The 27,832-nt window shown below is 40.0% G+C and overlaps 2 protein-coding genes across 7 annotated transcripts; both read left to right on the forward strand.

Annotated features, from left to right (window-relative positions):
• The first annotated feature begins 1,205 nt into the window (after nucleotides 1–1,205).
• Nucleotides 1,206–10,845, forward strand: LOC103718856 (mediator of RNA polymerase II transcription subunit 11). 3 transcript variants are annotated; one of them, XR_015975268.1, is made up of 5 exons: nucleotides 1,206–1,412; nucleotides 1,517–1,633; nucleotides 7,970–8,164; nucleotides 9,854–9,901; nucleotides 10,588–10,845. XR_015975268.1 is itself a non-coding variant. In XM_039130060.2 (4 exons), the coding sequence occupies exons 1-3, from the start codon at nucleotides 1,359–1,361 to the stop codon at nucleotides 8,144–8,146; spliced, it is 348 nt and encodes a 115-aa protein (XP_038985988.1). In that variant the 5' UTR covers nucleotides 1,231–1,358; the 3' UTR covers nucleotides 8,147–8,164; nucleotides 10,588–10,845. The 3 variants fall into 3 exon arrangements, 2 of the variants coding, with proteins under 2 accessions (XP_038985988.1, XP_017701139.2); XM_039130060.2 differs by lacking the exon at nucleotides 9,854–9,901 and having other exon boundaries at nucleotides 1,231–1,412; XM_017845650.5 differs by lacking the exons at nucleotides 1,206–1,412; nucleotides 1,517–1,633; nucleotides 9,854–9,901 and adding exons at nucleotides 5,821–5,976; nucleotides 6,081–6,197.
• A 2,277-nt stretch (nucleotides 10,846–13,122) lies between these two features.
• On the forward strand, nucleotides 13,123–18,529 carry LOC103718855 (small ribosomal subunit protein bS21c-like). Of its 4 annotated transcripts, none has more exons than XR_005513305.3 (4): nucleotides 13,123–13,609; nucleotides 16,465–16,599; nucleotides 16,977–17,154; nucleotides 17,426–18,529. XR_005513305.3 is itself a non-coding variant. In XM_039130049.3 (3 exons), exons 1-2 carry the CDS (start codon nucleotides 13,203–13,205, stop codon nucleotides 16,592–16,594), a joined length of 537 nt encoding a protein of 178 aa, XP_038985977.1. In that variant the 5' UTR covers nucleotides 13,123–13,202; the 3' UTR covers nucleotides 16,595–16,599; nucleotides 17,426–18,529. The 4 variants fall into 4 exon arrangements, 2 of the variants coding, with proteins under 2 accessions (XP_038985977.1, XP_088571986.1); XR_015975269.2 differs by having other exon boundaries at nucleotides 17,008–17,154; XM_039130049.3 differs by lacking the exon at nucleotides 16,977–17,154.
• The last annotated feature ends 9,303 nt before the right edge of the window (nucleotides 18,530–27,832 follow it).

Raw genomic sequence — 27,832 nt, forward strand, 5'->3', positions numbered from 1 at the left:
CACTTCTCCGCACGAATCCTTCCCGCTGGGGGGTAGTGTTGGGGGGCGGATGGGGGACCCGGAACTTTAGTTCCACATTGGAAGAGTAGCGGAAAAGATTGTACCTTATAAAGAGAGGCCACCCCTTTCTTTCCAGAGGGCTCTTTTAAGAAGGACAAAGACGTGAGAAAAATATTGTCCATTAATAGCTGCATATGACACGTATCGTGCAATACGTACGCACTTTCCCAAAGCGGACAATACCTCTGGTCGGGATGCAGTCACTTTTCCGTTCTAACAGTAACTATAATGGTGGTTGGATACAAATCTTAAATCACCAGACCTTTTCCTTATCATTGCTGACCCATGTTTAGAAAGTCTGCTCCATTGGAGTTTTCCTTTAATATATCCCAAATCAATAGTTCATAAGCATGATTCATATTAACCTTAGATTTTTGCATGCCTAGACTTTATTTCTCACACTTGATATCAACTTGTAAAATACTGGTTTTATGAAGAACACGAACCTGGCAATATCAATTGCCGATTTTACTTAAAAGAAAGGAAGAAAGACAGGGAAACAAAAGGGACTAAGCATCAGATGTCTTTTCTAATCACACATAAAGGGACTAGAGACGCATCATAACAGGTAGCAACATCCATCAAACCCAACCAACACCGTGGAAAGGCCTCAGAAGGCACGAATCCAAGTTAGCCAAGGAGATCTTAAACCCTAAACCATTTATTATAGACTGCAAGAAGCCAAGAACTTTATTACCATCCTCAGCAATAAAATTAAAATACACAACATGAAAAATGGTTGCTCTGTGAGAATTATAGCGAACACGTAGCATGCGGGGACTTGGTTTTTGAACCAATCACAGACTCTACTAGGGTTTGGATTAAAAGAAAATAATATAAACATAGGGTAAAGTTCCGGATTTCAAAAAACATGCAATTTTCTCGAGCCACAAAAATAAAATGATTTTACTGTCATTATTTCAAACACCTTCTTCGCTTGCTCCCACGAAACAAATGGAAATATGGAGGAGGAAGCCTCCGATCGAGAAGAGGCGGTGAGGTCTCGCCGGGTGCCTGCGGTCCGACGAGGCTATTCTGGAGGAGCGAAATAGGGCTATAAGTGGATCGGGTCGGGTCCAGATCCTGGTTGACCCAAATCCGATTCTAGCTAGTCTTAGCCTCTTAGGTTTCCAGATCCGTATCGGACCCAGACAACTTGCGGGTCGGATGCAATCGGATCCCCTCACGGGCGCGCTTCCTTGGCTCCTGCTCTACTTCCCCCTGCCCTCGGAGCTTCTCCGCCCCTTACCCTACTTCCCCTTTTCCCCCTTTCCCGTTCATCTGCGGTCCGAGACGAGATGGGTCCTCAGGGCCAGACCACCTCTCTCCAACGCCTGTATCTCGTCGAGAAGGTAATACCCCGAATTCCTAATATCGGTTTCTTCTCTCCTCCTGTGGCTGCGTTTTTCTGACGGAAGGTCCTTTTTTTCTTGCCTTGGCGCTTGGGCGCGGGCAGCGAATAGTTCGGGTGGTGGAGCTGGCGGGATCGGTGATGGACGAGCTCGCCAATTCCACTGGGCCCCGAACGGACATCCTCACCACGCACTGCCGCGAGTTCATGCAGTCCATCAAGGTATCTACTCTTCCCAGCCCGCTGGATTTGTCGATAATTTATTTCTTGTTGTTCTTCTCTGGCAAAATGATCTCATGGGCTCAAGTCACAAAAAGAAAAATTAGGAAAAAAGAGAGAAAAATATGGGCTCAGTTTCGATGAGTTTGATCTGGGGTTGGTCTCTGCCGATCTGGAAGATTTGTGGAAGGAGACTCCCCGTAGACGGAGAACACGGCATCTATGAAAGGCTTAAAGTGAGGATGGCAGCCTCATTTATTCTTGGAATGGTGCAAGATTTTATTGAAGAAGAAGAAGAAGAAGAAGAAGGTAGGTGCTTTTGATGTTTGGTGACAGGGCTCTGGTTTGGAAATGCAAGGAGATGGCAGGCTTTTGGTGTTTAACATGAAACTAATCGTCAAACCATTTTATTTTGCGGCCTTCTAGACTGTGATAGAGAACCAAAGTGTGTGCTTTTATGCTCTAGTATTGATCAGGTCTGTTCCAAATAAAGTCCGACTATTGTTTGGAGAAAGCCACACTGAATTTGTCTAAAACTTACAGAATATGATTTTAGGTTGTGTGGTGGTACTTATGGCTTCGCCCACGGTGGCACTCACCTTTCTAGGATTTCTTCTTCTTTTTTTTTTGCTATTTTCTGCAGATTTCTGCATATTTTTTTCTCTTTTCTAACTTTCCTCCTTTCATACATGCACAATTTTATTTTCAAAACTATCATCCATCCTCCTCCATTCCTAAAGATGAGTGATGACCGTGGGCATTGAAGAAAGGCTAAGGCTCAAGCAATTAAGTGTGGTGGTTTGGAGTTGGGTTAGGTTTCCTATCACACCTAGGTGGACCCTTTTTGCTTGGCAGTACTAGTACATAACTTGACTGAAAATCCAAGCCTAAACATGGCTTTAGATGGAAAACACAGCAACAACAAAAAACATAAACTAGGTATAAGATGGAGTCCTGAGACTATATTGCTGACCCAAAGATTGATTTGATGATCACAAAATCTTGAAGTATAATTACTAATGTTTGTGTTGCAAGAAGAAAGATATTTATTTTGTAAGGAACATAACAAGTTGGAAGAATAGAAGAAGACCTCAAAAGCTCTCAAAAAGTTGGAAGAAAGCCACACTTCATTGGCCCAAGTTTCAAGTTCAAAGGATTCAAGTTGGAGGAGTAAATTCAAAGAAAGATTCAAAAGAATAGTCCTCGAGTCGACTCCTGGAAGTTCAGAGTCGACTCTGGCACTCTGGAGTTTCAAGGAACAGTGCTCGAGTCGATTCTAGGACTCTGCGAGTCGACTCCGACTGAGAACAAACAAAAAGACAGAGAGTTGTTTTTCAGCACTACAGTGCTCGAGTCGACTCCAGCTACAGTCGAGTCGACTCCCAGCTACAGTGCCGGCAGACTCCTATTTACGAGTCGACTCCTGCTTCAGCCGAGTCGACTCGAGCACGCTGGGAGGCATAACGGGTAGTTTTTTCTCAACTCCAACGGCTCTATTTTTGTCTCTAACGGCTAGATCTTTGTTCCCACGCCATCCAAAGCTATAAAATCAAGGGGAGAGCTAGGAAAGAAGTTAAGAAAGTGGGAGAGAACACATAGGAAAGAGATTTCAACGAGATTTTAAGAGAAACCTCCCAAAAGCACAAAAGGGCCATTCAAAGCAAAAGTGAGAGAAGAAGAGCATCCGAGTGAATCCCAAAGCTTCCTTTTCAACTGTGTGCTGCCTCAATGATCCTCTACCTCGTGTGAAATTAGAAGAGAGTCAAGTAAAGAAGAAGCCGAATTTCTTCATCTACAAAATTTGTTTGAGGGCTTCTTCTCTTTACTCTACTTGTTTATATTTGCTATATTTGCTTGTTTAAGAAGCTTGTATTTGCTTTAAATTCTTGTTCTAATATCTTATAACTTGATTCAATCAAGGGATTGAATCAAGGGGTTAAGGTTTGTTGGTGAGCCAAAGGAAAAACCAACGGTGTAAGATTGTGGTTGGTGAACCGGAAAAAACCAACTGGGATTCATTGTGAATCCTGAAAAACAATCGGTTGGTTCTAGTCGGTGAGCCTGTGAAAACCGACCGAGTTTGTTGTGATCTCGTGAAAACAACAAGTTAGGTTGTGAGCTTGTAAAAAAACCGGCTGTAATCTGAGGGATTATAGTGAAATTCCCAAGAGGTCTTGGGGAGTGGATGTAGGTGCTGGGGTGCACCGAACCACTATACGTCTTTGTGTTTGTGATGCCTTATCTCTTGTGTTTCATGCCTTACATTCATACTTGATTGTGTAATATCTCTAGCTTTGTTTCCTATTGATTTATAAGTGACTGTTTAGAACTTGCTTAGCTTCCACTCCATCTTTACCATTCACATAGATTATAATTGCTCGAGCTTAATCTTCCACTACTTTACTTGTAATTGCCTAGAGCTTAAGTAAATAACATCTTATCATTTCGCTGCATTCAATTCAAAGTAAATTAAGGAATATAATTTTTTAGAAAACCCAGTTTACTCCCCCTCTTGGGTTGTCACCTTGGGCAACATACATCAACTATATAACCCATTTAACAAATGAGTCGAATAAAATTAAAAGCAGGTCTTAAATGGGTTTTAAATGTATTACACATGTCAAATCATGACGCGACCTAACTCTTAAACGAGTTGAATGAGCCAAAATGCTAAACTTGAGCTAAGATGTTAAACTTGAAGCAGAGCCATATTATAAATGGGTTAGGTCAACCTATTTATGACTTAGACCTGTTTATGCCAAACCAAAACCTGCTTAAAGTGAGTCGGCTATGGGTCAAGTTGGTGGGTTGGGTCATAATTGCTAACATAGGTGTATACTGTCAAACCCAAGGTTCGCCGAATCGGTACCGGGATCTGTGCTGGTCGGCTGCAGTACGGTACTGGTTCGGTATGGGGTGAACCGGATGGTTCACCCTATTTAATAGACCATGATCCAAGCCTTTTAAAGAGGTGGAGAATGGGGTTTGAACCCCAGTTTAATAGACCATGATCCAAGTCTTTTAAAGAGGTGGAGAATGGGGTCTGAACCGGTGCGAATCGAGTGCTTCACACCGGTTCTACTTGAAACCACTCGATTTAGGGCGGTTCGGAGTCGTTCGGGCGATGGGATTGCAAAATTTATGGCCGAACTGACACCAGTGGGTCAGTTCGGTACAGGGTGAACCGGGCAATTCGGCATACTTTGGTCAAATCTTTTGGTGTTATAGACTAACACATTAAAAAAAAATTTGTTAGCTATTCGGCATGCTTGCTTGATGGATCCATGACCAGGTTGATTTTAACTAGTCACTAACAAAGCAGATTGTGACCACTAGATTAAACTTCAATGTAGGTTGTGAAGGTAGATCCTGCTGGTGGAGTCCCCATCACCAACAACCCTGACCTATGACTGAAATCCTTCATAGTATCCCCCCTCCCTCATTCTTCCTTCAAGAAGGGCACAGTGAAGATAGAAAAGTTGACACGAGGCAAAAAAGAACAATTGACTAGGAAAACCAGCATACAAATGCTTAAACATATGTCCATGTACACTATTTTGAACATATAAATTGCAGCATGCTTGAAATCCTAACATTTTGGCCAGGCAAAAATCCTAACCAGAGACATATTTCAAACAATCATTAGTATTCAAAGTATACGGAGCCGAGTGAAAGTAGTCAAACATTGTGCTCTAGCATTTATAGGATGAATTTACTTCCATAGAAATATGCATGTTTTATCTAAGGCAGTCATGGAGACCTGCAGATCTGAACCCAATCCCAACCTCTAGAGGCAGAGGTCCAAAGACCCACCACGATCTGAACCAGACAGGCGTGGCTGGTTGGACTAGGAAATTGCTGAGCTGGTCTCTAGGCTAAACACCCATTAAAGATCATCCAAATTGGATGATTTTCTATTAAATCACTAACCTAGTAGTCTTGCTCCCACGAAACAAATGCAAATATGGAGGAGGAAGCCGGCTCCGATCGAGAAGAGGCGGTGAGGTCTCGCCGGGTGCCTGCGATCCGACGAGGCTATTCTGGAGGAGTGAAATAGGGCTATAAGTGGATCGGGTCGGGTCCAGATCCTGATTGACCCAGATCCGATTCTGGCTAGTCTTAGGTTTCTAGATCCGTATTGGACCCAGACATCTTGCGGGTCGGATGCATCGGATCCCCTCACGGGCGCGCTTCCTTGGCTCCTGCTCTATTTCTCTGCCCTCGGAGCCTCTCCGCCCCTTACCCTGCCACCCCTTTTCCCCCTTTCCCATTCATCTGTGGTCCGAGACGAGATGGGTCCTCAGGGCCAGACCACCTCTCTCCAACGCCTGTATCTCGTCGAGAAGGTAATACCCCGAATTCCTAATATCGGTTTCTTCTCTCCTCCTCTGGCTGCGTTTTTCTGACGGAAGGTCCTTTTTTTCTTGCCTTGGCGCTTGGGCGCGGGCAGCGAATAGTTCGGGTGGTGGAGCTGGCGGGATCGGTGATGGACGAACTTGCCAATTCCACTGGGGCCCGAACGGACATCCTCACCATGCACTGCCGCGAGTTCATGCAGTCCATCAAGGTATCTACTCTTCCCAGCTCGCTGGATTTGTCGATATTTTATTTCTTGTTGTTCTTCTCTGGCAAAATGATCTCATGGGCTCAAGTCACAAAAAGAAAAATTAGGAAAAAAGAGAGAAAAATATGGGCTCAGTTTCGATGAGTTTGATCTGGGGTTGGTCTCTGCCGATCTGGAAGATTTGTGGAAGGAGACTCCCCGTAGACGGAGAACACGGCATCTATGAAAGGCTTAAAGTGAGGATGGCAGCCTCATTTATTCTTGGAATGGTGCAAGATTTTATTGAAGAAGAAGAAGAAGAAGGTAGGTGCTTTGATGTTTGGTGACAGGGCTCTGGTTTGGAAATGCAAGGAGATGGCAGGCTTTTGGTGTTTAACATGAAACTAATCGTCAAACCATTTTATTTTGCGGCCTCCTAGACTGTGATAGAGAACCAAAGTGTGTGCTTTTATGCTCTAGTATTGATCAGGTCTGTTCCAAATAAAGTCCGACTATTGTTTGGAGAAAGCCACACGGAATTTGTCTAAAACTTACAGAATATGATTTTAGGTTGTGTGGTGGTACTTATGGCTTGGTAGGCACCGGCTTAGTTGTTATACCTGTTGAACTATTGAAATCCTCATTTTCTAATAAATTTAACTGTTTATGTATTTATTTTCTTCATGGAAATATAGATCTGCTATTTTGAAGTGCACAATTTGGATTAAATGATGGCATAAAACTAGTTTTTTTAACTGATAATTATATTCTGTATTACAATTTTGGCTTATTTGGCCCCATGATCACCTATAACAACTCAAAACGGCAAAATATAGTCCTCCAAGAAGCCAATGCTGAGATACAATATCATAAACCTTTCCATAAAAATTTGGGAAACATCATTATGATGAATGATTTAGCCCGTAATGTGAGGAGACTAGCCAAATGTATGGTCTTGGATCTTGATTGCTATTTTTGTATGCTGCTCGTGATCTTAGTAACAAATCTGAAATCTCAACAGTTTATGTTCCAAATTATATTCAAGAAATCATTTCTAATCATCATTAGGAAAACACTGTTTTAGGAAACAAGACTTCAAAAGCAAGAACTTTGGTTGAAGCGAAACATGCAGTAGGATATAGATGCCAAAAATGTTAAATTCCAAGTTGATCTGTTGAAAGATAAAAGTGAAAGTTTGTAAGAGCCAAATCCCTCACCAAATGCAATTGTTGATAAATAAAATACCTATTTGATGAAAGATATTACCAGCAGTCCGTTAACTTGCGTTACATTGGGAGCTTAGTTGTAGAAAATTGTAATCTTTCTTGTCATTATTTGTCATAACTAAAGTGCGGACAAAATGATGATAATCATATCTGACTGAAGTTGTATGATACATCTGTTAATGTAAAGCAGTATGTAGTAAAGAAGGCATGCTAACATTTGGCTTATCAGCTGCAATGGCAGTTTTTGGTCAAGTTGAGCAAGTTATTTTTATTTTCTTTGGGCAAAGGGTTTAATGTTGTTGTTTTCTGCATAGGAGCCCATAAAGCTCCTACTTCTGAATGTCAACAATGAACTATATATTTTACGCATGCTAATATAGTAGATATTTTTCCTTTAAAACGTGCACCGTAAAGTATTTCCTCTTTACGCTTTTCTTTGACATCTTACTTTCTTAATATTTTCATAAGGCTTGTTTAGTACGATAGTTTCTTTTTATGTATTATGCCTAAACAAAATAAATATATGTCATGTGATTTAAGAAAGTCACAGAAAGTTCTATTCTGGAACAGGAGATTCAAACAACATTGCGTGAGGAAATCAAAAGTGCGTGTGAGTATCGTCCATTCGAGAAGTGTGATTATAGTGCCAGAATTTCTAATGAGATTTGTTGCAAGAAATTGGAATACATTATTGAGCAGTTGGATGGCATGCAACAAAGCATTGATCAGTGTAAAGATGGAATATGAGAAGCTAAACTTCATCTGGTAAGTATATAAGTATAATACTTCTCCCAGCTTAAAATTATCATGACACAACTGCTTATCAAATAAAAAGTGTTTTCTTGCTAGAACACTTCCTATCGCAAGAGACATGCTTTTTGATGTTTATCCAGTTTTCCTAAATTCGAGAACTTGACTGGGATATATTGTGAATGCAATTGATTATATAGAGTAGTGCTTATAATATTTCCAAGGAAGAAAATACCCTGCACTGTTCAATAGTTAATCAATCTGTTGTGTACTCTTGATGCATGAATCATTCTTAAAAAACCAATATATTATAGCCTAACAGAATGTCATTGCATACATTTACTTTATACTGTCTTATAAAATCAAAGCCCAACATATCTCCCTATAGACTTAGCATAATTTTCCAAGATTTCGTATAAAGAACTGTGAGAAAAGAAAGGAAACTAAATTCCTTTCGAGGTTTTGCATGATAGGATGACATGACAAGTAACATGCTGAACACCATTGTTCTTAGCTTGACACTTTGCAGTTACAAGCACGTTACATTAGTAGACTCCACAGACATCCTTTATTCCAACTAACATCAGACCACATTGTCACTTGTCACCTACATATCAATAGATCCACCATCTCGGTCATTTGCATCCTGATGAGGAATTCCATAAGATTTACCATCTCAAGGTCTGCATTTTTATTATTACTAAGGTGTTTAATACCTCATTATGTGTTGGAGACATTTTCTACTTTCCAGTACACCTATTGAAAGGTTAAAATGAGTGGGGTCATTCTGTTCTTTTCTTAAGGAATATGTGCCTGTTTTCTTCCTCATTAGCTATTCATTGTTGCATGGACCTCTCTGAACTTTGTGTACTTTATGGAGTTTTCTCACAAACCAAATTACATAATTGAAGTCATAACTTGCCATTTTATATGATAGCATAGTTTCTCGAAGTCACCTTTTGAATGCAACTACATGAAGCATAATAGGGAACCGATTCAACTTAGTTTTCAAACAATGGGAAACATGCCAAAAAATGTTTGGCTGAATCACAAGGGGAACCAGTGGAAACATCATGGACTTACTTTGTCATGATGCGATTTGACCAAGCTAGACCCAAACATGCGCTAGACATCCCTTGCAATCCTGGGGGAGGGGGGCACTGAGCCAACTTCTGGGCTGGTCATACATGCTTCATCATTCAAGCTTTGCTTCAGCTTGAGTGGATCTCAGCTATGAGTATTCATGCTTGAGCATTTTAGTCACTTAAGGTAGCTGATTATGAAGCTGAGCCAGGGTTATTAAGTTCACAGTCCAGGGCCTATCAATGTTTTTCCTGCTTGCGAGTCAAGTCTGTAGCTTCAGCTTGGCCATTTCCCAATTGGACAAATTTAAATGACCTTAGGCTGAGCTGTTCATGAACAATTTGAAACCTTACTTTGTAGCCAGATGAGCATAGATCTGCATCTCAAACTTTTTGCATGGTTTGAGGTTGGCCTTAGTGGACTGGACAGGTCTGTAACTGGGTAACAAGTTTGGGCATCTTCCCCCCAGCTGCTTGACACTTGGGAAGCTGAGGTGGTGGGGTTGGACTGCTGTTCCAGCTCATTGTTCTCATTTATCGAAAAAATGAAGAAGAATATTATGTAGATCCTGAAACTATTATTTCTATCATTAGTCTTAGGACTATGCATTACATTTTGCAGGGCAAATGACATAAGATTATTGCACATAGCCTGTTTCTTCCAAAGCAGGTAAATAAATTCCCTTGTCAATTATTCATCTGCAAATAAAACTTCGAGAATCTGAGGTTATATGTTGTATGTGCGTGGTAAGAATGCACCAAGATTTTCTTAGATTGGTACCAGAGAGAAGTATTTGCATCATAAGAACATTGCTCGAGACTGCTTTCTTATTTGCTGATTTGCTTACTTCCACATTCTTGTTATTCTGCTGTGCCTCGGCACTTAAGCCACGAATGACTCCTTCCAGACAAGGCAACTTTTGGGATGGCCTAGTGACTGTCTTTTCTTAGGTATGCAAATCTCCTTGTTTTGCCGCGCAGGTTCAACCATCTTGAGTTTGAGCCTCTTTGTGATAATGAGATTCAGTTACCCTTGTTTTGGTACATTATAGATACCAAATACATTTGCATAGTAGCTCCCAGTTTTGTAGTTTCCCATGGACTACTTCCTCGGGTCGGTTGATTTAATTGAAAACACATTTTGGGTTATTCCTTCTTATTGGACCTATGCTGGTTCTTCACCTATCTATCATCGATACGAAGTCCTTCAATGTGTTTATTATTGGCACATGCTTCTGCTCATTTAACATCTCATGCAACAGGAAGGCCATTTACCAGTCAGCTCCAGCAAAATCATAATTACAATCAGTAGATTTGCATGATGTTTGACTAATGCACTTCTCAATTTCTTTTCAGGATTAGACATGCAATTTTCTTTCTTATGGTGAGATCAGCTGTGAATATTATGTCGTCGGGGCTGCAATACAGCTTGAAGGAAATCGGTCAACATGGAAAATTAAATGCCTCTTAATAGCACAGGATAATGAATCAATGGATGGAGAACTTGCTACTAGCAATTATTTGAACTCTCGGCTCTCTTTTATATTATGAGATACATTCGGTAAACTTATTGTAGAATGGAATTTAGTTATGACTTCAGATGCATTAGTTGGATGGGGTCATTGTTTGAAGGCCATGCTAGTGATAATATGCTTCAATTATATTTAGCATTACTTTACTCAAGAATTTATAGACAAGATTCATGAATGCCTAGCAAACCACTCAAACATAGAACATGATAAATGATCCAAATAACACACCCAAGGCGTAACATCTTTCTTAATAATTGTGACTAGAAGAGGCACCGGACCTTAATTTGACCGCCTAGTGAATAGCTCCATAGCTGATCACTGGAGAGTATCAAAGACTCGAGTACCATGAAATGCATCCATACGTGAATAGGTGGCTATGAGGCGCAAGTTATCACAACCTAGAACATATGTGAAATTTAGGTGTCTATGAAGCACAAGTAATCATAACCTAGAATCTCATTCAAACAGGCCAAGAGCGTCATCCAAAAATACTAATCGGAATGTATTATTTAAATTTCTTGGTCAAGTATTCAATATTTATTTAGTGAATAACTGATGTGGGACTAAACACATATTTGCATGAGTTTTTACATGTTTTTCTCATTTAAGCTATGATATTTTCGTTAAGTTAAGAATTCAAATCTATTTAAATTTAATTACAAATATCACGATCAATTTGTGGTCAATTTTAGATCTGTTCTGATATCATTTGTCACAATTTAGGATTTTATTTTTGTTCTTTTATGAGTATCTAATATTTATTCAGTAAATAATGGATGTGGGACTAAACAAATGTCAAGATGAATCCTCAAACAAGCTTCAGCAAATGGCCTGAGGGGAAATAATTGTGGTGATTACGATCGCAATTGTTTACTTCAGCGATCAAGTGGTCGACATGGATCCACTGTTCTCTCGGTCCTTATGGCAAAAGGTGGTACGGCGACCAGTCTACCAGGCTCTCTGGTCCATATCTTTCAAGGTTTTTTTTTTTTTTCACGGTGCCATCGCCTAGTAATGCTGTCCATCAAAAACTATAATTTACCGTTATAAGTAAACAGGCATAACGGTTACTTTTCGCCCGTTTCAAACCCTATATTGAAATTTCTGAAAACAAATAATTTGTTGGTATTAGACGTATATTGAGAAACAACAAAACATAATACTAAAATAATAATTTCATACTCAATTAATGAATAAATTTTCAAAAATTAATATTAATAAATTAAGTTTATTTAAAGTACTACAATCAAACAAAACTGAAAATACTAAAGATGGCCGCAATTTTCATCATTTCATGAGATTGCATCAAAATAAAAATTAAATAATGATCATTGTTCCGAACCTATGAGATATAATTGCCTTGCAGATTTTTTTTTTTTTTTTTTGCTTAAACGGGTTCTTCAGACAACGCGTGTCCGAATACACCCAAGAACATCAAAATACAGAATCTCACGTAGTGCCAATGGCAGCTCCCGCTCTCCTGCCCACAGGGCGTATCCCGAGTGGTGTGCTGCGTATGCAGCTACCCAATCAGCCGCCCCGTTGGCCTCCCTAAATACATGCTTAGCCTCAAAGGCCGCACCATCCCTCACCATCATCCTAATGTCCCGAATCAGAGGATGGCTGCAGATGTATTTAATCTAATCATGATGAGCAATTTTGGTCAATGCAAATTAGAATAAGATTTTTTACATTGATATTTTTTTAAATATCGAATTTTGCATGAATATTCTTCCAAAATTGATATTGATATGTATACTCTCGCAAAACACTTGTTTTGCTATTATATTTTTTTATCTTTATTTTTGCATACGTACCCACGCCATCTAATGTCGTTAAAAAATTAACAGTTTCAAATTAAAAATGACTAAAATGCCCTTAATGGGTCGATGTGCAAAAAGAAATGCTTAGCCGAGAAAAAAAAGCGATTGCGATTGCATTTACAAGAGATAAAAAAGTAATTTTAAATTTTATTTTATTTTAATTAAAATACATATGATTTTTACTAATGGTGTTAGAAGAACCGTTATATTAAAGGCATTTGTGCAAAAAAATGTTTTATAAGAATAAAAAATAAAAAAGTATTTACGTAAATATGAATTTTTAGAAAGATATTCATGCAAAAAAAATCTATTAGAATACCATAGTAAACTATATTTCATTCACATACTCATTTAACCTAAAATAATAATAATAATAATAATAATAATAATAATAATAATAATAATAATAATAATAATAATAATAATAATAATAATAAAATATAAAAAGTAAAACAATTTTTTTTTTAATTTTTAATTTTTAATTTTTTTTTGGGACAAGAAAATTCCACCCTCTTTTCCCTCCATATAACATCCTTTTCCCCGCTTCTCAACGGATAAGCTCTCCAGTCTCCACTCTCCAGCACCCTCTCTTCTCCTCCTTTGAACAGGAAAACCGATGGCGGCTTCCTGTAATTTTTTCCAACTCCCCTTCGCCAGGAGCCCCGCCTTCCCCTTCCTCCTTTCATCTCACCCTTACCTCCCAACCCCCTCCCGCCGCTCCTTCGCCCTATGCTCCGCCTCGCTCCCTCTCCGGCCGCCGTCCGCGGCGGGGCCGCTCGACCCTGCCGTCGCCGCTGTGAACCCGGCCCTCCGGCACGCGAACGTGCTCTTCTTCAAGTCGGGCTACAACGTCCAGGTCTTGGTGGACGATAACGAGTCCGAGGAGGCCCTCATGCGGCGGTTCCGGCGGGAGGTGTCGAGGGCCGGGGTGATCCAGGAGTGCAAGCGGCGGAGGTTCTTCGAGAACAAGCAGGAAGAGAAGAAGCGGAAGGCTCGTGAAGCGGGGCGAAGGAATAGGAGGAGGTGATGCGCCAATTTCCCCCTAATTTCCCTTTTCTGTAGTATTATCTGTGATTTTTCGGTAAAAAGAAAGAATTTTCAATAGAAATGGAGACTAACTAAGGAAATGTATTCACTGGATTCTAGATTTATATATTTCAATTAATTGTTTGGATCTTGTCTTCAGCGAGAAAAAAATCCAACATCGATGTTGATTTATAAAGTTTTTTTTTTTTTTGAATCATGGAGGAATACTGTTGGTCACATGATGCTTCCTCTCCAATTCACCTAGGTCTAATTATAGTACATATGTATTCAATTATCTCTCCATTTTTATTTTTTTTTGAATTATAGGTCCAGAATGACGAATTCAATTGTGCACTAGTATCTCTTTGTCATCGATTTTGGCACCAGACTCAAAAATATCTATTTTCATTAAAATGGTGTTTTCTTCCAAAATGGAATGCATATTAATATTTCCAGTTTCTTCAGAAATGGCATTTAACCTTTAAATAATAGTATGAAGTGTGTAGACCCTTATGCGAAGTTCCATTCATTGCAAAGAAGTGGACCATCTTCTATGTTGTGTAAATTAAATGAAAGAAAGCATATCCATTAGGGTTTGGGGACAATAACTTTAATCTAGAGAAAACAGATGTCCGTTTGTGGCAGAAAAACTGCTAACTACTGATGACTAAGAATCAATATTACTTGCTTGTTGGGCTTCAGCAACAAGCTAAAGAAAGGTTGTCTGATGATAGCTTAGAGTACCCTATACTATGGGCTTGTGGTGTCTGTTGAGTATGCGCCTCCATGAAAATTCCAGTCCCTGTGCTAGATAGATGTAGAAGACAAGGTGTAGGTTCTTAGTTTTTGTTTGGACAAGATAAACATTGGAGGTTCATCATGATAGGTTGCAACAAGGTAAGTATAACCTATCTAAGGATGAAGGGTTTAGAAGAGGTTTCTTATAGGAAATTGACCACAGAAACCTTGAAATGGATATGGTACGAATAACACAAGGATCTAGTTTTTTAGCAAACCAGCTAAAAAATGCATGTAAAATGCAGGGAAAGCTTGTTGATAGCCAGGATGCTATAAATATGGGTGGATATTTGCTGAATATCGGATGAACAAAATAATATGGCTTTATTAAACAGTTAAGACTATTTAAAGTCATATCTTATGGGTATCTCATTAAATAAAAGTGAAGGTTGGTGTGGTGGAAGTAGAGACACCAAAATAAGGGTTGCCACAATATAATGCTTATGACATATAGAAATTAAGTTGAACTACCTGATTATTGTCACACTCCTACTCTGTTTGTTTGTTACAGACTGATATGTACCAACACAGACCATAAAATTCCTTTTATATTTTTTCTTTATTCATCATTTGAGTTTATTATGTCCTCGTTGAAGTGTAAAATCTGGTTTCTAAAGTCAATCCTAGGATTAGAAACATTCATAATGCAAAATGATCAGCTACTTGAAATTAAAGTGCAAAGATCTGTTTTCTATTCTTAATGAGGTGAAATCAAACCATTTATAATTCCATACATACCAACACTTCATGTATCTTTAGTCAATACAGACTGTTTGTGTTGTTATCATGCATATCAAATTTTCTGAATTGTAGATGTATATGTAACCATAAAATAGAAAATGCATTAAAATGGAGAGTAATTGAATACATGTCTAGTATGTCCAGACAAAAAAAGAGTAGACTAAAGAGATGATATATGTGGTATATTTATAAAGTATTAAATATTCATCCATTAAATTATAACTTCTCAGGCATGAAACTTTATGTGAATGATTCTTTTTTTTTGTATCTTAGTACTTAATATTACTCGATTGCCTATTACATTGTTTTTTTGTATATCCCAAGTTCTTAATACTTCATTATTATTTCTCTTAATATGGAAATTCAAACTTATTACTTGTCCTAGGGGTTTCAACCACTTTTGTTGTGAATACATGAGCATGCTTGTATATATAAACTTTTTAACGAAGTTTTTTCTTCATACAAATAATCCATAAGCAGTTAGAAATAAATTATAAATTGTTTTAGTTACAACCCAGTAAACCCAGGATAGTGTATCCATGCATGTCAAAGCCGTGCTTTCTATGCTGGATTGCACGACATCATCATGCCACATGTCGGCACAATGAAGTATGTGGTATGCCAACATTTTAACTGGCAGCGGTACAACAAACATTAAATAAATACTACAGATAGATGGACATAGATCTACATCCTACCTTTCATTTTTCCATGTGGATTTGACCAGTCCCACCAACCAACCCATTGTCAAATGGTTAAATAACTCATAGAGTTCTTTATGGAAGAATTCCGAGCTGAGATGAACTATCTCAAGCTTGTCAACGCATTCCATGCATGTCAATGCATTGTCAGCGCATTGTCAAATGGCTCAACTGTCTCAAGCTTGAAATACAGCATTGTTAACGATCCCTGTGCCCTAGCATCCTAAACTGTTTGCTGCTTTGTGTAAACTGCTGGTCACATGTCCCATATTAATCAAAGACATACTGTATTTTATATAATTGATACAAGTTTGCTATTAATTGTTGTATAATCTTAGTCGGAGTTATATTGATTTACTTATGCTGCATAACTACATATGTTTCCATGTAATATTTTGTACGGTTGATCAATTAACTGCTTAGAGTTGGTCCTAGACATGCTTCTGACAATTTCATTCTCCATACTAATAAATGAGGTGCTTCTGATCCATTCTATGTGGCTATTGCGAACAAAATAGTACATATAGAAATTTATGCACCCATAATTAAGAATATTAATTACCATGAGGTCCATGACAAGAGTAAATCTCTGAAAGCTCCTATTCTTTTCAGACGATCAGGGCCAAGATTCTTCTCATCGCCATCCTCATCGTCGGCAGCAGCAGCAGCAGATGGTGGTGCTGCTCCTAAAGACGACGTAGATGACAACTGGGATCTGCCAGAGGGTGACCTTCCTTACTGAAAGTTGTAAGCATTAATGCTCAGTTTTTACAGATGCAATCTTTGTATGATCAGTTACTAGTTCTAATGAATTGTACAAATTGCTCTTCCTTTGATATCTGCACCTTCAATAGCATGGATGGTCGCACAAGTTATCAAGGACCTCGTCTGAGTTCTTTTAAAATTTTTATGAGGATCAAGTGGTAGAGTTGTACTTATGCTAAAAATTGGTTCAAATTGTACTCTGAACATTTATATTCTTTGCAAATCATGTCTTCTGGTATCTTTTTTCTTTCAAAATCAATTACTTACAGGGTCGGCCCTATTCATAGATAATCTTTTCTGCTATCTAGTCCAACCTAGCACTGTAAATGAAGATAAAATTAACTTAAATCCACTAACAGATGAGTCGCCAAAATACCTGCACTCCTGCAGGGGGTTTCGGATGTTATGAAACATTACAATCTTTGATGGCATGATTACTGGTGTGGCATGCCCGCGCTGCGAACCGAATTGCATTGGTTCAAGCATGTACTCACAATGTGGGCTTGGGGTAGCTGCTTAGTTGTTAAAGGTTTAAAGGTAATGGACATTTTTTTTTTCCTTTTAAGCATCCATATTTCAATTCTACCTATAACTATTCACATACAAGACCTGCCTTAATCCACACTTCTTGTATGATGCACGCCAATTATTGGTACTTTTTATCTCAGAAAAAATATTGGTATTTAAAAAAAATAAAATAAAAAGGGCTAAAAAGAAAAAAATAAAAAGAGAAAGAATATTCTTTCTTCGTGTAAATAAATAAGTAATTTATTTTAATCAGATCATATGACAACTATTTTTCTTTCAGGTAGTACATATTTATCGGAAGGCGAATAGTACGGCAGACTGAGTCGTCTCTTTTATGGCCCGGCATTTGGGTGGAGTGATTTGGACTAGGGTTGGCGATATACCTTACTCTCTGTATCACCTTTTTTTTCTTTTGATTTGGCAAGTTGTACTCATGTCAAAACTATATGAATGTCATTTTTAACCAAAAAAAAATGAAAAAAACAAACACCTTGCTGCAGATGCCAGAAATCAAGGAAATATATCTGTGGGAGCAGGCTACCTTCAAAACTGAAAAGCTCCAACAAAAGCAAATTTCGGACTCGGTCATAGGAAAGAGCGGTCACCAAACCCCGACCACTCATTTTCCAACGGCTCCTAACGACTATTGTTTGAAGAACCTCCCCTCAAATTAACCAACCAATGGTTTTCCCTCCCCTCCGGCCCTTTTTAAGTGCCTTCCCTCTCCATCCCTTCCTTGTCACCTTTTCTCATCTCCCTCAGCACCCGATCATCACATTCCTTGACGATGGCCTCCGTTCGCGCATGCATTGTCCTTGCCATTCTCGCATGCTTGCTGCTGATGAGATCAGCTCAAGTCGCCGGAGAGACGGTAGAGACGCCCCAAGAGAGCGCTGTGGGGACGAGCGCCAGGACCACCGGCCACCACTGCGATCCGGCCAGCGGGACCTGCCGCCCCGGCGACCCTGACTCATCTGAGAACCAAGCAGAGGGGTCGGCGCCGACCGATGACGACGAAACCAATCATGGAGACCTCGACGACGACGTAACAGAGATGCTTGAGCAGGAGTTGATTGTCTTGGGTCACTGAGAAAGCTATGCCATCTTTCTTCTGTTAATAACATCCCTCCACTCATCAGCTGCGTTTGTTGTTTTGGAGGGCCGTTTTGAAGGGACTGCATTTCAATTTTAAGTATTTGCTTTGGAAAATGTAGCTGAGATTCTATATTTATGCAATCAACTAACTTCAGCAGTTTAGGGAGTTAGAGCAATTTCATGAGAGCTATGCTATGTAGTATATATGGTTGTTGCATATTGTACCAATATGGTGATATGGATATGATCTAAATAAAATAGTTGCTGGATAGATGTGGGGCTTGGATCAGGAAATCTAATTTTTGAGTCATATATATTCTCGGTTTTGGAGTTCTAAGGCTGGTTTAAGTTTGTTTATATCCAACTATAGAGGTCTGTTTGCGTGCTAGATCACCCAATCCATGAGATATCTCTCGCATGGTGCGAGCTGCCAAGTAGAGATCGAGGAGGGAGAGAGAGGTCAAAGGAATTGGGAGGAGTAATATCCATGGGATATCTTGATCTCTAGCCCCTGGCTTTCGGTTCCGAGGTCCATTTATTCTCGTACAACAAATATTATTATGGTAAAACAAACGGGCTCTCTCTCGGGCTTCTTCTCTCTTCCGCCTTATCCCATTGTTTAGGCTATCGCACTCTTGGGGCAGATATCACTAAATCGGCTGGCCTTAATACCTGATTTGGAGTGCCATGGTCACTGGGTTTTTTGACTGTGACATTATACTTGGAATATAAGGAAGAATAGGTTAGAAGAGAAGACAAAAAAAAAAATGAAAGGAAAAAAAAAAGATGGCAGAATTGTAAGAAAGCAAGCTATTATAGTGCTGCTACACTAGCTTCCCTTGCCAAATGATTCTTTATTTAATGAACATTCAAGCAAATCCATCTTTGGATAAAGAAAAAAGAATAGCAGGTCAAAGAGCCAAATATCCATTAAAATTAGTGCGTCAATCAAATCCTTGAAAATGAATCATGTTGATTAGAAATATGTGGTTCTATCTAGGAACTAAACCCATGCCAACTTCACTTTGGTAATCCTCCAAGATAAGGTAACCTTGTGAACTTACCCTAGAAAGATCAATTTTTTGAATCGTGTTCTCATATTTTTATTTGAGATTCATTTTGATGCAACCATTGATAGTTTATTTCTTATGAATTCTTCACCTAGCACTACAATATCCACCAATCATCTCTACTACTATAGTGCAAACTCCTATTAAGCTATTATAGTACGGCTTATAAATAAAAATCCAACTGCCTATCAGTCCAATTATAATTAGAGGAAAAATATCCCCTAGACTAACTTCTTGCCTCCGTTGCTCTCTTAGATATGGACACAACTATATATGGACGAGAGTGGCCTCTTTTCCTCTATATACCAACCTGCTTATTTACTTCATGATGTGAATGAAAAACACAAGAAATAAACAAGCTTGAAAAGTGTGCACAAACGTGCATGCACATGCATGCGTATGTTTATGTGTCAAATATTCTACAAACAATCTTAGTCAATAAGATCACATCCATGATCGATCCATCTAATGTCCATGCTCTTCAATAATCCACATGCATTGGAGTACCGAATACCTTCATGCCATGTTAATTTAATAATTTCTTTTGGTTGTTCATTGTAAGACCAGTTGCAGTTCAAATTACTGCAACTTTTTTCTGTTCTATTCCATGTCGCATTGACCTTCGGCTTTCTCCATTCCCAGCAGACCGTGGCATCAAAATGCCATCCTAACATCCTTATTTCTTAAAACAAGTTCCGTGTTGTACAGATTGATGGAATGCCACTTAGAGCATCAGATTGATTAATTTTCAGATTTGTCCAATCAAATTGTTCTTGTATAAAATTTTCATATCAAGTTTTCACCACCCTTCTGTTTTTTTTTTTTTTTTTTATCTATCTTATTTGATAATTCATATAATATTGTTCAAGGAATTTGTAATACTCATCATCACACGTCTCCTTCCATCAAAATGGGATTAGTTGTGTAAGAACCCGGAACTGGGCCCGGTCCACTCGACCGGCCCAGTCCCAAACCTTGGCCTCACGTGCAACGCACGTGAGGCAGCGGGATGGATCCTCCATCCCGAAGAAGAAGGAGGAGCCCTGTTTTAGGGCTTCCTTCTCCTTCCTCTCCTCCTTTGAGCTCACTGAAAGAGAGAGCCGCCGCACGCAGGGGGGGTTCTTCTTCGTATTGCCACCGAGAGAGAGGGAGAGAGAGAGAGAGAGAGGGAGAGAGAGAGAGAGAGAGAAGCCACGGCACCGGGTGGTCTTCTTCTTCCTTGCCGCCGCAGAAGAGAGGCGCCAGATCTTCGTCGGGGCTAAGGTAAACTTCTCCTTCTCCTTGCTTGGTAATTAGCCATGGTGAGTGGTGATTTTGAGCCGGCCGATCATCGGATTTTGGCCCAAAAAAAAAGAAGGATGCTTTGCTTCGGCTTGATGCGTTAGCCGACGGTGTGCTCGCCGCCGCCTGCCGCCGGGGGTGGTCGGGCTTGTTCCGCCGCCTTCTGTCGCCGTCGGGGCCGGCCACCATGGCCGCCCCGGAGTCCGACCGAGAGGGAAGAAGAAGAAGAAGGGGATTTCACGGGACCCCCTGTTTCACCGAAGGAGAAGAGGGGGAGTCGGGAGAGAAAAGAAGAAAGAAAAGAAAAAGAAAAGAAGAAAAAGAAAAAAAAATGAATAAGAGAGGGGGTGGTTTACGGGTATGAACCCGCACTTGGGGTGCTAGGCACTACTGCAGGGCCACCCATGGAAGGATATTAAAAATTTAAGTCTTTGTATATATATATTATGATGAATTTTAAAAGAAAAAAATGGTTTTTGAATATTAGGTTCTGCGAGGGATTTGCGGAATTAATTAGATTTATTGTGGATCGCGTTCGCAAGGTAAGTGATGTAACCTCTTTTCTAGATTTATCAGCAAACTATAGGTATGTTTTACGAATCGAATTATTCGTGATTTCGAATTTGATGCATGGATTATATGTATATTTTTAGAATATTGTATGACTCTGATTGAACGTATTTGCTTCTGATTTGAATTGTGTTTAATTGCTTTGACATTATACTTTTCGGCTTGGAACACTGAACATAATATAAAAAAAAAAAGATAAAGACTTGAAATAGATTCAGACTTGCAGTCGGGCTATGTTGAGGACCCTGTCAATGGGGGCTAATACATTGGTACCGCAAGAAGAATAGTCGGTGATATGATCCTGCCACAGGGAACATGTGGCCACAGTTCCTGGCTGTTGAGTTGAATCCGATAAATTGAAATAACATAAGATATGAACAATATTTGGTTTTGACACTGCAGGTTTTCATGACTGAATTATGAAATAGAAAACTAATTGAACTTCGACCTGGCTATGTTGAGGACCCCGCCAATAGGGGCAGATACGTTGGCAATTGATTGTCCTAAAGGACTCACCGCAAGAAGATTAGTCGGTGTTGATGACCCTGCCACAGGGAATATGTGGTCATAGTCAAGGATCGACAAGATGAATTGAATATGTGAAAGAATCTCGAAACCGTGAAAAGAATCTTATTAATTTAAGACATATTTGACTTGTACTTTGGAACTGCATCTATATTTATTTTTCACATATTACTGCTTGATTTATCTAGTTAGAGTGTTCATTACTTACTGGGCTGTCTAGCTCATTATACCATCTCTTGTTGTTTTACAGATTTCGAGAACTAGACTATTGGGGATTCAAAATGGAAGAGCGACTAGAAGAATTGTGGCCCAAATTATCTTAGATTAGGGTTATTTAAGTTGAATTGATTATTATGGACATTTATCATGATTATTGGACTTTGCAAGGTTTTGTTTTTTTAAGAATTAGGTTTCTGCATGTTGGTCAATTATTGTTCCTTTACGTATTTAGAACTGTGAGACCTTATGACTTGAATCAGTCAATGGAATAAGATTGCATTAATTCAGTTAAATTAATTTAGATTTATAAAATTTAGATGTTTGGTGAAGATGCCTTGCATGCTCGTGGGGAGAGTTTCCTACGGGTGTGTGGCGGTTGGCGCGACCCCCGATTCGCAATCTCGGGTCGGAGGCATGACAACTTAAGTGGTATCAGAGCGGACTTGGATAGAATCTAAGACAAAGAATCATACCCGATATGAGTATAGGTGGGTAGACACTAGGGACATTGGGACGTTAGGTGTAAAGAATGTGATGATTATTCTTATAAAAAAAATTATTTTAATTCGGTGAGCTTTCTTTTTATGAATCTGCTGTTATTTGATGCATATAGGTTAGGATGCCTCAACGTCGGGCGAAAAAGACTACTATTGGTGCTACGAATGAGACACCGAATCGGCACGCTGACAGCACACCCCAACGGGCTATGAGGATCCCTCAGCAGGAGGGAGTCGTGAGCCCTCAAACAGGACAGGAACCGGGCTTAGGCCAGGTTATGCAGACCATAGTAGGCCTTATGCAAATGCAACAGCAGGTGCAACAGCAGTTGCTCCAACAACAAGCGCAGTTGCTCCAGACACAGCCACAGCAAGGACGAGGGGAACAGTGTGAACATCATAGCAGCATAGCTGAATTTAAGAGGCTGGCTCCTCCAGCTTTTCAGAGGACTACAGAACCTTTGGAAGCAGACAATTGGCTTACAGAGATGGAAAAAGCATTTGCTGTCTTAAGATGCTGGGACGATGAAAAACTTCTGTTTGCATCATACATGTTGCAGGGAGAAGCATTTAATTGGTGGCAGATGTTGGAGCATAAATTTGAGCATGATGGGGAACCTCTCACTTGGGATAAATTTCGAAAAGCATTCTATGATAAATATTTTCCTCGGAGTGTAAGGACACAGAAAGAACAAGAATTTATCCATTTGAAGCAAAGGGGCATGACAGTGGCCGAATATGAAGCCAAATTCACAGAACTAGCCAAATTTGTTTCGAAATTGGTAGAGGATGAGCAAGACCGAGTGCACAAGTTTGAGATGGGATTGAAGACTGAAATTAGGAAGCAAGTGGTACCCTATGAGTTGACTACCTATGCAGCTGTGGTCAATAAAGCTTTAATCATTGAAAGGGAAGTCAACGAAGCTTTTGCTGAAAGGGAAAGAAACCAAAAGAAAAGAAACAGACCTGCTGAATTTAAAGGGGGAAACAAGAATTTCAAGAATCCAGCTCAGAAGCCAAATAAAGATAGAAATCTCAAAAATAAGAGTGGGAAGTGTTCAAGATGTGGCGGTAATCATGAATTTGCAAATTGTCCCTGGGTTACAGGTTCTTGTTTTCATTACGGACAGAAAGGTCATAAAATTGCAGACTGCCCACAAAGAAACGAGAATAAATCTACGCAGGCAATGGAAGGAAGCCAAAGGCCAAAGACTCAAGGAAGGGTATTTGCACTTACACAGCAAGATGTACAAGCTTCTAATGCAGTGGTGACAGGTACTATTCCTGTATCTGATATTTATGCTTATGTCTTATTTGATCCTGGTGCCACACATTCATTTATATCCTCAAACTTTGTCAAAACACATGACATATTGTGTGAATCCATGACCACTAAGTTCTATGTGGAGACACCAATAGGCGGTATGTTGAGCACTGATGTTATATGCAAGTCATGTAAAATTAAAATAATAGCTAGGGAGTTACCTGTGAATCTGATTGTACTTGATATGCGGGATTTTGATGTCATTCTGGGGATGAATTGGCTTGCTACCTATCATGGCTCAGTAGACTGTTATAGCAAGAGGGTAAACTTCCAAATTCCGGGGGAATCGGCATTCAGTTTCTGTGGGAACCAGGAAACTGCTTTTCCTCATATTATCTCGGCTTTGCAAGCTGGACGAATGTTAAGGAAAGGATGCACAGGTTATCTGGCCTCAGTAATTGATATACAACAAGATGAACTAAAGATAGAGGATATTCCTATAGTGAATGAATTTTCGGACGTCTTTTCCGAGGAGTTATCAGGATTGCCACCGGACAGAGAAATTGAATTCACTATTGATCTTGTACCTGGTTCAGGTCCGATTTCTAAAGCTCCTTATCGAATGGCCCCAGCTGAATTAAAAGAATTGAAAGACCAGTTGCAAGATTTACTGGACAAGGGTTTTATACGACCTAGTGTGTCACCTTGGGGAGCTCCAGTGCTCTTTGTGAAAAAGAAATATGGAAGCATGAGACTCTGCATTGACTATACAGAATTGAATAAAGTCCCTATAAAGAACAAGTACCCTTTGCCTCGAATAGATGATTTATTTGACCAGCTGCAAGGTGCACATGTTTTCTCTAAGATTGATCTCCGCACAGGATATCATCAGCTAAAGATCAAAGCGGAAGATGTACCCAAGACTGCATTCAGAACTTGTTATGAACATTATGAATTCTTGGTGATGCCTTTTGGATTGACGAATGCCCCAGCAGCTTTTATGGACTTAATGAACATAATATTTAAATCCTTTCTAGATCAATTTGTGGTGGTGTTCATTGATGACATTTTAATTTATTCAAAAGGGAAAGAAGAACATGTGGAACATTTACGAAGTGTACTTCAACTCTTAAGGAGGGAGAAGCTCTATGCTAAATTTAAGAAATGTGAGTTTTGGTTGAATGAGATATCGTTTTTGGGGCATATCATATCTGGAGATGGGATTTCTATGGATCCAGCAAAAGTGGAAGCTGTAGTGCAATGGAACAGGCCAACTAATGTTTCTGAGATTCGCAGCTTTCTAGGAATGGCAGGCTATTACAGACGATTTATGGAAGGGTTTTCCTCTATAGCTATACCTTTGACTCGCTTAACTCAAAAAGGGGTTAAGTTTGAATGGACTGAAGATTGTGGACGAGGCTTTTAGGAATTAAAGAGGCGATTGGTTACAGCACCTATTCTTACTATACCTACGGGTGATGATGGATTCACAAATTATAGTGATGCTTCAAGGAAGGGACTTGGTTGTGTTTTGATACAGCACGGTAAAGTAGTAGCCTATGCCTCTAGACAATTAAAATCTTATGAGCAAAATTATCCTACTTATGATTTGGAGTTAGCAGCTGTGATTTTTGCTCTCAAGATTTGGAGACATCATCTTTACGGAGTACGATGCGAGGTGTTTACAGATCACAAGAGTTTGAAATATATATTTACCTAGAAGGAACTGAATTTGAGACAAAGAAGATGGCTGGAATTGTTGAAGGACTATGATCTAACGATTAATTATCACCCTGGAAAAGCTAATATTGTTGTAGATGCTTTAAGTAGAAAGTCAATAGTAAATATGGCCACTTTGATTACTAGCCAACGACATATTTTGGAAGATGTGAGGAAACTTGAATTAGAGATCCGAGTACTTGGCTCGGGGACTCAATTGGCTTATATGCAGGTTCAGCCGACACTCATAGAGAGGATCAAGACAGCTCAGCGTAATGACCAGCAGTTATTGAAGATTCGGGAGTCAGTAGAAGCAGGAGATATATCTGAATTCGGGATACATGAGAATGGATCTTTGAGGTATCGGAATAGAATTTGTGTACCTATGGATTTGGAAATTAAACAGGAAATTCTTAAAGAAGCTCATCAGTCTGGATATACAGTGCACCCGGGAGGAACTAAGATGTATAGAGATTTAAAGAAATTGTATTGGTGGAACAACATGAAAAGGAAAATTGCTCAATTCGTGGCACAATGTCTAGTATGTCAGCAGGTTAAGGCCGAACACCAAAGACCAGCAGGGCCGCTTCAACCTCTTGACATTCCAATATGGAAGTGGGAACAAATTTCCATGGACTTTGTAACAGGACTGCCAAAGACTCTCAGTTCTAACGATGCCGTGTGGGTGATAGTGGATAGGCTAACCAAATCGGCACACTTTTTACCTATCAAAGTTGGGTTCGGTCTGGAAAGGCTAGCTAAATTATACATTAAAGAGATTGTGAGACTGCACGGTATTCTAGTGTCCATTGTGTCTGATCGAGATACTAGATTTGTATCATAATTTTGGAAAAGCTTGCATAAGGCTTTAGGAACAAAGTTATGTTTTAGTACTGCCTTTCACCCTCAGACCGATGGCCAGTCTGAGAGGACCATTCAGATTCTCAAGGACATGTTAAGAGCTTGCGTCATAGATATGAAGGGTTCTTGGGATGAGCATCTACCTCTGATAGAATTTGCATATAACAACAGTTATCAGAGTAGCATACAGAAAGCACCTTATGAAGCTTTATACGGAAGAAAATGTCGTTCGTCAATTTGTTGGGATGATATTAGTGAACGAAGATTGTTGGGCCCTGAACTTGTACAACAGACAGTTGAGAAAATTCAGCTAATCAGAGATCGCCTTCGGACTGCACAAAGTAGACAGAAGAGTTATGCGGATAATAGAAGACGAGAATTAGAATTTCAAGTTGGTGACCATGTATTTCTTAAAATATCACCTACAAAGGGAGTTGCAAGATTCGGTATTCGAGGAAAATTGAATCCTATATTTGTTGGTCCGTTCGAGATCTTAGAAAGAATTGGTAAGGTGGCTTATAGACTTGCCTTGCCGCCTTCTCTGGCTGGTGTACATGATGTTTTCTATGTCTCAATGTTGAAGAAATATATACCAGAACCAAGTAGTGTCACGGAGCTTGAGCCGTTACAAGTTAGAGAAGATCTATCATATAAGGAGCATCCAGTGCGAATAGTGGACAGAAAAGATCAAGTTTTGAGACACCGTGTTATACCTTATGTCAAGGTGCAGTAGAGCCATCATACAGAAAGAGAAGCTACCTGGGAACTGGAAGATGAGATGAAGCAGAAATACCCTCAACTTTTTTGAAACTGCAGGTACGGAAATTTCGGGAACGAAATTTTCTTTTTAGGAGGGTGGGATGTAAGAACCCGGAACTGGGCCCGATCCACTCGACCGGCCCAGTCCCAGACCTTGGCCTCACGTGCAACGCACGTGAGGCAGCGGGATGGATCCTCCATCCCGAAGAAGGAGGAGCCCTGTTTTAGGGCTTCCTTCTCCTTCCTCTCCTCCTTTGAGCCCACCGAAAGAGAGAGCCGCCGTACGCAGGGGGGGTTCTTCTTCGTGTTGCCACCGAGAGAGAGGGAGAGAGAGAGAGAGAGAGAGAGAAGCTACGGCACCAGGTGGTCTTCTTCTTCCTTGCCACCGGAGAAGAGAGGCATCGGATCTTCGTCGGGGCTAAGGTAAACTTCTTCTCCTTGCTTGGTAATTAGCCATGGTGAGTGGTGATTTTGAGCCGGCCGATCGTCGGATTTTGGCCCAAAAAAAAAGGATGCTTTGCTTCGGCTTGATGCGTTAGCCGACGGCGTGCTCGCCGCCGCCTACCGCCGGGGGTGGTCGGGCTTGTTCCGCCGCCTCCTGCCGCCGTCGGGGCCGGCCACCATGGCCGCCCCGGAGTCCGACCGAGAGGGAAGAAGAAGAAGAAGAAGGGGGGGTCATGGGACCCTCTGTTTCACCGAAGGAGAAGAGGGGGAGTCGGGAGAGAAAAGAAAAAAAGGAAAGAAAAAAAAAAGAAAAGAAGGAAAAAAGAAAAAGAAAAGAAGAAAAAAAATGAATAAGAGAGGGGGTGGTTTACGGGTATGAACCC

This window comes from Phoenix dactylifera, chromosome 2 (assembly GCF_051530095.1).
Source record: "Phoenix dactylifera cultivar Ajwa chromosome 2, Ajwa_hap1_PhDact_Kaust_v1.1, whole genome shotgun sequence".
NCBI classification, from domain to species: domain Eukaryota; kingdom Viridiplantae; phylum Streptophyta; class Magnoliopsida; order Arecales; family Arecaceae; genus Phoenix; species Phoenix dactylifera.